The sequence below is a fragment of the Montipora capricornis genome, chromosome 4, assembly GCF_036669925.1.
Source record: "Montipora capricornis isolate CH-2021 chromosome 4, ASM3666992v2, whole genome shotgun sequence".
NCBI classification, from domain to species: domain Eukaryota; kingdom Metazoa; phylum Cnidaria; class Anthozoa; order Scleractinia; family Acroporidae; genus Montipora; species Montipora capricornis.
This window is the reverse complement of record NC_090886.1, coordinates 33,018,472-33,029,123: the sequence shown is the minus strand read 5'-3', so window position 1 is coordinate 33,029,123 and position 10,652 is coordinate 33,018,472. Positions and strand designations below refer to the sequence as shown.

The 10,652-nt window shown below is 39.4% G+C and overlaps 1 protein-coding gene across 5 annotated transcripts in view; it reads right to left on the bottom strand.

Moving 5' to 3' along the window:
• Nucleotides 1-4,749: 4,749 nt before the first annotated feature.
• LOC138045965 (uncharacterized) overlaps nucleotides 4,750-10,652 on the bottom strand; it is a 315,585-nt gene continuing 309,682 nt past the window's right edge. For all 5 annotated transcript variants that reach the window (XM_068892611.1, XM_068892610.1, XM_068892609.1 and 2 more), the window contains one exon: nucleotides 4,750-9,369. In XM_068892611.1, the coding sequence (XP_068748712.1) occupies nucleotides 7,283-9,369 (2,087 nt within the window). In that variant the 3' untranslated portion in view covers nucleotides 4,750-7,282. The remainder of the gene's footprint in view (nucleotides 9,370-10,652) is intronic.

Sequence of the window (10,652 nt, the reverse complement as noted above, 5' to 3'; positions counted from 1 at the left end):
TATTAATGATTAATAGGCTGGTAGTCATGTTTTTAACCTCAGAAAAAGATCTGTTTCGTCGTATCAACGTTTGAGCCAAAGGGCCTCTGCTGGCATGACTTCTGGGTGACCCCTTAAATGGTCTTAATGACCCCCGACTTGAAAAAAACGACTGGAACGCTGCAGTTCATTACCACCCAACTCAGTTCCTTCTGTTTTTGAGTAACGCGTACCACAGGCAACCCAGTGTACGCTCATCGAGCGCCTAGTTTATCATGAATTTCGTCATAACATTGTCAAAGTAGCTGTGGAAAATGAAAAACTGACATCAGTTTGTTTTTTACAATAACAATTAGGCAGAGGGGTCAAAATTAAGTTGAAACACGAGAAGAATGCGAGACAAAAATGCAATCTGTTGCAGCAATATCGCGTCAATATCGCATAAATTATAAATTTATGTAATTTATGTGTCTGTCCACTAATTGACAGTAAAAATTAGCCAATGAGCACGCGAGAATTTTGCAGTCATTGTAAAATGTATGTTTGATGCAAAGGAGCAAAAAATTGCTTTTTTAGCTCATTATTGGAGTAGATGAGACATGCGTTTCTTGGAAGAGAGTTAGATGAAAGTTGCAGGCCGCGAACGGTAGTGATTTTACGATCATTTAAATTTAGAACAAGACGCCTGGGGGCGTATACACGGATGTATTATTCGGGATGTACTGATTGTGTGAAATGAAATGATGTGACAGTTTCATGTCAAAGGTTAATGCTTGTAATTGACATTGTCATCAGACAAGCGATATGACAAGCAAAAGTTTCGAGCGGACGATGACAGTTAAAAGTAATGTTTATGTCAGCAAGATAATAAAATAATTTTGTTTAACTCTAGCTATTTCTTACAGGGTTAACAACTGTTTTTCCAACAAATAAATTCTGGTTGAATTACATATTTAACTTTCTGGTAATCTTTCGCCATTTTCCAAAGTTCACCCGTTGTTCTAGATCATGTAACTGGACAATTTGTCTTAACTGTTTGTTCATCCCACGGATACGCCGTTATAGGCGTCTTGTTATTAGAAGGTTTGCCACTTCAACACTTGATCACATAACAGCAGTGTTATGGTACCATGTGAAACTTCAATTATTGCTGAACAAGATCCAGTCATTTTTGTGATGTAACAAGTAACCATGAAAACAGGAAAGTCTTGCAAAAGCAACCTGTATTTTAGCTTTAGTTGCCAAGATGAAAATATCTGCAAAGTTTAAACAAATTCTGTGGAGCGGATTCAGAGCTACCTTAAATTTTGAATTATTCAAGGTGGCTCTACATCTGCTCCACAGATTGTTTTTTAAACTTTGCGGAAAGTTTCATTCTGGTATGCTGATTACATTTCAGGAATAAAAAATAGGGGCCACTGAGTTCGTTTTTGAGATAAGAGCAGGTAAAGCCAAAATATGGGGTGTTTTTGCAGGGCTATCCTGTTGCCACGGTAACATTTTACGTCACAAAAATGACCGAATCTTTTTCAGCAATAATTGATGTTTGATATGGTACCATAACATTGCTGTTAAGTTATAAAGTGTGGAAATGTGAATCCTCCTAATAGGAATGTTTCTTTCAAGTGTTGTAACTGGTTTGAGTCACCTTAAATAACATCCAAACTAATGCAAATGTCACTCATCAAAGTCAAGCCAACTGGCAAGAAACAAAAGACAAGTTTAAATTTTAATGTTGTCGGGGAAACTTGAATATTTGCATGCTTCAAAGTCGCATAATTCTGGATGTCTTTACTCCCGATGCAGAATATGACGTTGGAAAATTTACGAATGTGGAATTTATTCACTTGCCGCATGCTTGAACTAAATTCTCAGAATCAAAGGCACGTTGCAACTGCATTTCTTTTCATTTTCGGAGAAAATGTATAAAAGACCTTCAACCTTTTATTCGTAATTCGTACGAACATGAGCTTACCGTGAGTCAAAAGAAAATTAAATATCTTCTTTCTTCAGCTCATATTTAGCGGTACAGGACTTTCAAAGTGATTTCAGCTTCTTTTTTTTTTTTGAAAGGATTTATCCCACAATCATCAATGCAGACAAAACAGTTGAGTGATATCCTTCAATCCTTGTTAGGATCACTAAAATAACGGAGGTTGTTTGCGAAAAACAATGAAAACCGACACTTGCATGTTTATTACTGGGTAAGAGAATTTTTCTTGATTTGACATTTTCCTATGTTTACTGGGGGTCGTTTTCTTGCGGGAAAGACAAGCGTTGGTTGTGTTATTGAATATATTTACAATGCACCGGAAAATACGGCTGACGACTCGAGGCTTTATGCGTACTTGGAAAATAAGAACATAATTTCCAACAAGTGAACAATTGTAAATGCCAGTTCCCAAAAGAATGCCAAGGCTGCGATGAAATTTTTTTTTGAAAAAAGGAGATACTGCTTGCAACAATTTAACCATTTCCATGATGCTGTCAGGCGGGTTCATGATTCTGGAAGTCAGTTCACAAGAGATCGATGTGAATGTCGGGTTCAGGGTGGCGTTTTAAATGCCCTAAAAAACAGGAACTCAATAAAGGGATTTGTGTCAGATAGTATCGTCATTTTAGTGTGCCTTCACTATATGATCTCACATAACCAGACAAATATTTCTCACCGATTTTTAAACTGACCCAGTCCTAGTCCAAAGGCTTGGTAATTGCTCCTTCCGCAGGTATTTTAAATCAACTAAAACTTTGCGAGCTTGTAAAAATGAGCTTCTGCACGCAGTTTATTCAAAATCAGCGGACATCGAGGCTAGGCATTAGGAACAAAGGGAATCGAATGATTAAGGCAAACAGCCTGATGTCACGGAACACTGATGCCATCTCTTCCACCTTGGGTTTTACCTTTTGTTATTTGATGTCGTTTACTAAACAAAATTCCCGGAGTGAATTAATTAATCATCAGGCATCGTCTTTTCTTGGAAGAAGTGACAATATTACGACATATGTCATGGAAGATAAATGTTCGTTTCTCGCTTGAATTAAAAAAAAAGCTTACACTTTTGACTCCAAGCGAAGCGTGCTTGCCCCGCCTTTTTACTCGTGCGGTTTGTCTTGTTTGTTTGTTATTTATTTGCTTGAGCAGATTGAAGTTTTGGCAGCTATTCAGCTGATGTGGACCTGCTATACCCACCCACCCATATACACACAGAGGACAGCCACAACACCGGGAACTTCATCCCTACTCTTCTCGAATAGTGTGAGGGTTCTTTAACGTCCCACAGGGAACTAATGAACATGGAAGTTATTTGTGAGACGGGACCTCCGGCTTATCGTCCTTATCCGAGAAGACTTGAAAGTCTAACCATTTGCGGATGTAATCACAAAGGCAGCACTTTCTCCTCAGTCATTTAAAGACCCTGAGTGTTGGTCCGGCCGGAGTCGAATTCACGACCTCCCGCATGACAGCCCGGTGCTCAACCAAATGAGTCACTGGTGCATGGTGTCTAAATCAATAATTATTTTCCTTGTGTTGTTTACAGCCAAACGATCGAGATCTTGCGGTTTGCAGTTTTAATACGAATAAAATCGAGAACTTGAACTTAAAGCAACATAGAGTAAGCAACTTTTACTGGGCTTGACATTTTCTTCAGACAAGCCGGGGATCAGTGTTTATCAGTGGAACACTGAACCAACATCAGTTGTTCAATTTTTCTAGCCTTAGATGCATTGGGTAAAGGGGCATTTTGCTTTCGCAATGCACAGGGGAAAAAATTCTAAGTAAATTGCGAGTGAAGTACTCCGATTAGGACACAAAATGATCAAACAGCATGGTCTGAACCTGTGCAAATGTCATTTTTGTAAGTCAAGAACATCTTTAGAACGTTTCAGCCTAACGTCATAAAGATATATAAGAACGTTCAGCCTCAGCTCCAAAATTAGACGTTCTTATAAAAAAAATGAGTGTATCATTCCTATCACTATTCTGTCATCATCGACTTTATTTCTAACTTGTTTGCTGAATCTTCTTTAACAAAATTTATTTAAGGCCATTCAGTGTGGATAATCAAGTCGACTGACGATTGACAGCAGCCTGAGCATACTTCATTCTAAAGATGACAGAACATCCTAAAGATATGAAATGCCAATTTTCAGTTCACATTTTTTTGAGAGTTTTCACCGTTTATTTTAATATAAAAGAACTGTTGGTTGAGACAGGTTGTTGAGACTGCAGTAATTGCCGGTGAAAGTTGCAGCTGACATTTCACTGAGTTTAAGAATCTTGTCTTGAGGCGTTCGCCCTTCGCCAACAAATACGTCCAGGTAAAAAGACACTTTGCTCGGAAGGTGTAGTCGTTATGGCAACTGTTACGCATTCTCAACCGCTTGGAAACGAGTCGTTACAGCTTTCAATGAACAAGATTCAGCCAATACGACTGCTAAATTAAGGATATTAGAATTTAAATGCAGCGGTTATCGTCCTGCCCGTGTTTGTTAGGAAGAGAGAGATGCTGGAAACAAAGACCAAGATCGTCAGCCAAAAGTGTGTTGTTTCTTTAATAATAATATATATGGAAAAATTACTCCATTCTGATTGGCTAAGAGAAACGCAGTTTTCACGTAACATTGTGCGGAAAAGAGGAAATTCAGTGCAAAAAGACATAATAAACCAAGCACTCTGATTGGTCAATGAGCAAACAAAGTCAGACTAACCAATCAAATGCGAGCCCTGGATGGCGCAATTTTTCCCTGATTGCGTGATACGCTTGCGTTTCTTCTGCTTAAATATCTCGAATTTTTCACATCATTTTCTCGTGCAATTTGGAATCAATAAGCACTTGTTATTTTTTTCAAAGGCTTTATATTGCACTCGCCCGTTTTGTTAGTTTTTGAAAAAATTTACTCATGTTCATTTATTCCAAATTGCACTCGAAATCATGTGATTACCTTTAATAGGCACTGCATCTTGCGTGACCTGCAAGACACCATACGCCACCGAGGTGTTTCCATGTTCCTCAGAAAAGCGAGAACAAATTTCATCACTTGTTGCATGAAATGCTGGCTATTAGAGCTCCCAAAGCATAATTCTGAGATCCGGTACAAGTGACGTGTTCTTACGACAAAACATTTTTAAAAAACATCTGAACCTGTGCAAATGTTAGACTAGCTATAAAAATGGTAGAGGCTTATGAACTTGGTGACTGGGTGGGAGGGCTGGACGGGAAAATATTTAGCTCGAGGTCATGACACACGCGAGGTCCGTGCGCATGATGACCGAGAGCCAAATATCCGAGAGCCAAAGTTCGTTCTTAAGATACAAGCGTTCAAAGACAAAATAATTGGAGTTTTAACATAGCTATTTTGTTGCCATGGTAACCTATTACGTCACATCAATGAGTGCATCTTGTTGAGCAATTGTTGATGTTTCATTTAGTATCATAAAATTGTTTTTACGTGAAAGCAGTCTTCTTGTAGGATTAATGTTTTTCAGTAATAAATTGTTGAGACGGTTTGGCACGTTAAAACAACTGCACTTTAGTATTGTCTATGAGCATTCGCACGTGCAATGAGTCGCATCCATGCGTTTGGTCAGAAGTGACCTGGGGATATTCTCTCCTCTCCTTGGTCAGTAATATATTGCCAATATACTAGCGGAATTCCTTAGTTATGAGTAGTTTATTGCACCTACTTCGGTATTACATACAAATCGATGTCCTACATTTCAGTCTCTCCTTTCGATCTACTTAACAAATAGATTCCATGTTGCCGTGCGTCTGTTCAGTAATAGATTACAGATGACGTCAAAATGTGGTAAGAACAAAAAAGTGGCACACGAGGTGATAGCCGAGTGTGTCACTGATGTTCTTACCACATTTTGACGTCTTCTGTGATCTATTACTGAACAGACCCACGGCTACATGGAATCTATTTGTTTTATATAATAAAGAATTAAACTTTATTCGCATAAAAGCTGATGGTGACGTCAATCGTGCGTCTGTCCTCTAATAGATCGTAGGCAAGAACCAATCAAAATCCGTGAATAACTTGGGTTATTATATAAATTCAATTTATACAGTTCAAATCTCTTTGCACCATGTACTAAAAAAGCAATAGCTTTTCAACCTTTTGGTTACAGTCAAAGATGCATACGTCTATTACTGACAAAGTGAATGCTATCGAAACCGACGAATTAAATCAATCTCTTTATAAACTGTGCAAAATCTCATATAATATGTTTAAGCATTTTCTCTGGCCGTTTTTTTTTAAAGAGAAAATCAAGCAAACAATGCCCAAGTTTATAAACTTGAAAGCTAGCCTCCAATATATAGTTGAAACGAAAGACGACCTGTACCTTAAACTGCTTGGTGTTTTAAACCTTATTAATACACGAACAACTTGGTAATGATTTAAAAGTTACTCTGGAGTCAGCTATTATCACGCATAAATATTAAAGTTCTCAGTTTTAAATTAAAAATAATGTCAAATGAGCTTTGATTGCACAGTTCCAGCGAATTGACATTGAAGTGAAATGTAAAACTACTTTTTATAAATTTACAAACGCTTTCCAAGGTACTAAGCAACCAAAACGAGCGTGGAACGATCCGAGTGTTGTCAGAGTTTGACACCATTCAGCATTTATGCTCCTCTTTTTTTGCCTTTCAGTGATTGTACTCAGTTTCCTCGAGAAACTCTCCTCGTGTTCTCTAAATTTTCCAATCTTTGTGATATGAGATCAGCCACGCAAGGTTTCCTTTTAGTTCTTTTATCTGGTCTACGAAGTTGATTGAATGTTACCAATGCCTAAATGTCTTCGGTTTTGGGCCACGTCGTGACAAAAGCTGTCTCGCTTTTTGCTCGGTAATGATCACAGAATCTTACGATCTTTTTTACCGGACTCCGGGCTTGTCTATCTCTTTTTCGGCTACTTGAAGCTCAAAACGGCCAAACTTTTGTAAACTGACGGGCGACATTTACAGGATTTAGTTTCTAAATCGGGACACTTTATACGCTCTCCACGAAATCGTTATCAAGCTAAAAGTGAATTCAGATCTTGTCACTCACACGCTGGAGATCAACACGACGGTTTTGTCTGTGCATCAAGGTTATCGAAAGACCTTTAAGATACTGGAAAGATGGCTGACAAAACACTTAGAATGAATTGGCTCATGATCATATGGAAGATGTTGTCCAAAACCAAGCTTTCCGAGCTGTCAACAAGCTGAAAGTAAAGCTATGTCTGTCATATTACTTCCATGACAATGTGCTCATAAACTGGGAAAGTTTCTACTTGAACACAGATAAGCTCTTAGCAAATCAATGACGTCAGGTACAAATTCAATGCCAAATCACCGTTTTCTTCTTTATTGGGATCAAACGTTCCTCTGCATTTTGGACACATGGCACTCACGACATTTCCAGAATATTCCACCACCTTTGATTCGGCATGGCACAATTGCAAGGGACACTTGTATTTGGCTTCCTGCAGTCCTTTAAGTTTTTTCATCAAATCACCAGCAACTTTGGCACCATGCTTGTTATATGCTTCCTTCTCCTTTCCACTCAAGTCATCCCAATGCCAGTAGACATCAATAAATTCTAGCTCAAGGACATCTGCATCCTGAACTCTGAAGAACCCACCGTAAGCGAATTTCTCGCCCCATGAATTCATCAAGCATAAACTCTCAGCATCGTAACTTGTGAGAACAACATCATGTCGACCAGATGTTTGTGTTGGGGGAGACGTCTTTGAATTTAAGTACGATTTTGTAAGGATTCCTTTCCTGTTTTCTTTATAGAACTGGACAAATTGATCCCACTGGGCTCCAGTCAGGTAGAATGTGGCAACTACCGGTCTTTTCTCCAAGATGGCCGTCTTGGCACCATTAGCATCAACCCATTTACATCGCAGACCATATTCCAGACAAATCTCCGTTAGGACTTCAAAAGTGTTAGCTCCGTCTTCCCCACATTTACTTATTAACTTGGTTTTCAACTCTTCAAAATCTGGAGGATGTCCGCCATCTCGTCCTAGAATGCGGTTTTTCGTGACCACGTGCATAACAGTTGCAGAGGCATGGGCATAACAGGTACTTTTTGTCTGTTTTGTTGGCTTTAATTCATCATTCGGCCCATGTAGGTAAATATGAATATCAACGTCTGAGAGATACTCGGACAGAGCATCTTGACTGAGGACAGCGAGCTTAGCCATTTTACAAACATCTTTGATGACATCTGGATGGTTCACTTGAAAGAAGAGTCTGGTTTCATTATTGTCGATGTCTATCTTCCATCCCCTTTTCACAAACATGGTACGTGGTATTTTCTGAGTTTTGATGATGGAGCTTATTCCGAACATGAACTTGGCTGGCGGCTCCCAACTTTCGTCCAGAATGCTGTACAAGTGACGAGGATCGGATAGCCCCTCATGAGTTATAAAACAGCTGACAATGGTGACACCCAAATCGGACAACGCTTCAAGAAGAGTATCGTTTCCATCAGCCTCACCATCTGAGAGGATGAACAAAATTTTCTTGTGATTTTTAAATTCTGAATGGGAAAACAGCTCCTTTGAATGCCGCATAGCTCTGATTAGTGGAGTGCTTCCTCCGTAAATGTAGGGTTTAACAGTTTCCATCAACTCATTAACCCGTTCGTCAGTTAGTTCTTGATCGCCAACACTGTCATGCAGTATTTCGGACGCACTTTGAACACTCATAATTTCTGCTTTGTTGACAGGCACTATAATGTTTCCTTTATCGACATCGTTCATTCTAAATTCCTCCATAACTTGTTTTCCCTTCTCTATTACGTCTTTAACTGACTCCTCTGTTGCCGATTCTTGAATAGTCTGACTCACACAACCCGCCAAGTAATATGCGCCCTCAAAGATGAGGTTACTTGGTGTTATCACGATTTCACGGCATGCTTGGGGTAGGATGTCGTAAACAAACCGTTCGGTAAACTCAGGATTTCGTTGCAAGTAGTATAGCATCGAAGCGGCAGTAGTATGATCCATGACTTTGAGCAATATGTTCATATGTGCCCATGTACGAACTCTCCTCGCTCCGTTTTCCATAAGAATGCCCAAAACCTCATCAATAATCTTTCTCTTCCCTTTTGACTTCAGGGTTTCCATAGCGAGTTGTTCCTTCTTTGCTTGTCGAAGAGTGCTGAGCAAATCAAAGACCTGACAATCCAAAGGACTTCCAAACGCCAAAGTAAAGGTCTGATTTGAAGATGGCACATCATGCTTGATTAGTTCGTCTACCACGTTAAATATAGACCTCGCCCAAGTTACATTACCTCCTTCCACCCGGCCACCTGCACTAACACTATTCCTCATGGAGCCGGATACGTCCACTAGAATACCCATCACTGTACTTTCTGTATTAGCTTTGAAAAACCCCAAAACAAAACAAAAACAATAATAAGCAACGGTAAAACAATATTATGGCATTAAACCTTTGTTTGGGATGGGAGGGAAAAATCAGAATTTACCCAGAGAAGAACATCGTAGAGCTGAAAATAGATCCGACAAACTCATACCACGTTATGAAGAATAACAACCACAGTGCTCCCTTTATTGATTTGTTACTAGGAGAAGCTATCCCCAGAAGGGAGAAAAGGGAAAAGCAATCCCCAATGATGATGATGATGATGATACTGATGACAACGACGACGTTTTATTATTATTTCCTCTCTCCCTCCTGATGATACCGTCTTGGGTAACTTTATCATCGTTGCAACTTTAACCCACGTTATTCTGGATGGCAGGCGCTCAACAGTGCTCCCCTTATTGTTGTCACTATTACAGAAGACGCTATCACCAGAAGGGAGACAATGGAATGATGTTCGTTATAACGACGACGACAGTTTTGATATTATTCCCTTTCTACCTCCTGGTGATACCTTCTTGGGTAACTTTGTCTTCTTTGCAGCTGGGGGTGTTTTTTTTTTTTCAAGGAGCCACTATAAGACGTCTAACTAATTATTATCCTGCGAAATTGCGCGGAATATCGCTTGATACTCAGCCGTGAGCAGGTTAATTGTTTTATTATTCAACACATTGACGACAAAGCACAATTTTCTACGTTTATTGGGAAAAAAAGCTAGAAAAACTACCCTTTTTCTCCGCGACACTCAAAATTACGCATATTGCAGGATATGTGTTGAGTACGCACGACGAATATTGAGCGCGCTATGACCATACTTCAGGGGCACCCAACGACCAATTTGTTGTAAAATGTATTATTATAACCCAGTTAATGAAAATAAATGTTATTAAGGCATTTTCAGGTGTTTTTCAGTGTTGCTGGGAAAACATTATCTGTTCCTTTTTCCCAGCAACGCACACAAGAAATTTCCCAGCCAGCTAGATAAAATTGGTTGGTTTCCCAGCCAGCTGATCAAATTTATTTCCCAGCCAGGAATTCCGCGCGCTTTCAAATCCCTCGATCCAAAACGCCCGAACAAAAGCGACCAAACCGGGAAAAAACAGGTTTTTTTCCGCAAGCGCAATCACTCTGACCAGCCGTCGTATGTTTGTGACTACTCTCTGGGAGAGGGAAGGGGTTCCTTTTTTTTTTTTTTTTAGTCGTCCTCAGTCTTCAGAGTTTCTACAGCCAGCTCGGGTTGAAATGCTAGAAAAAGTCAGTAATTCCCAGGCAAAACCTCTA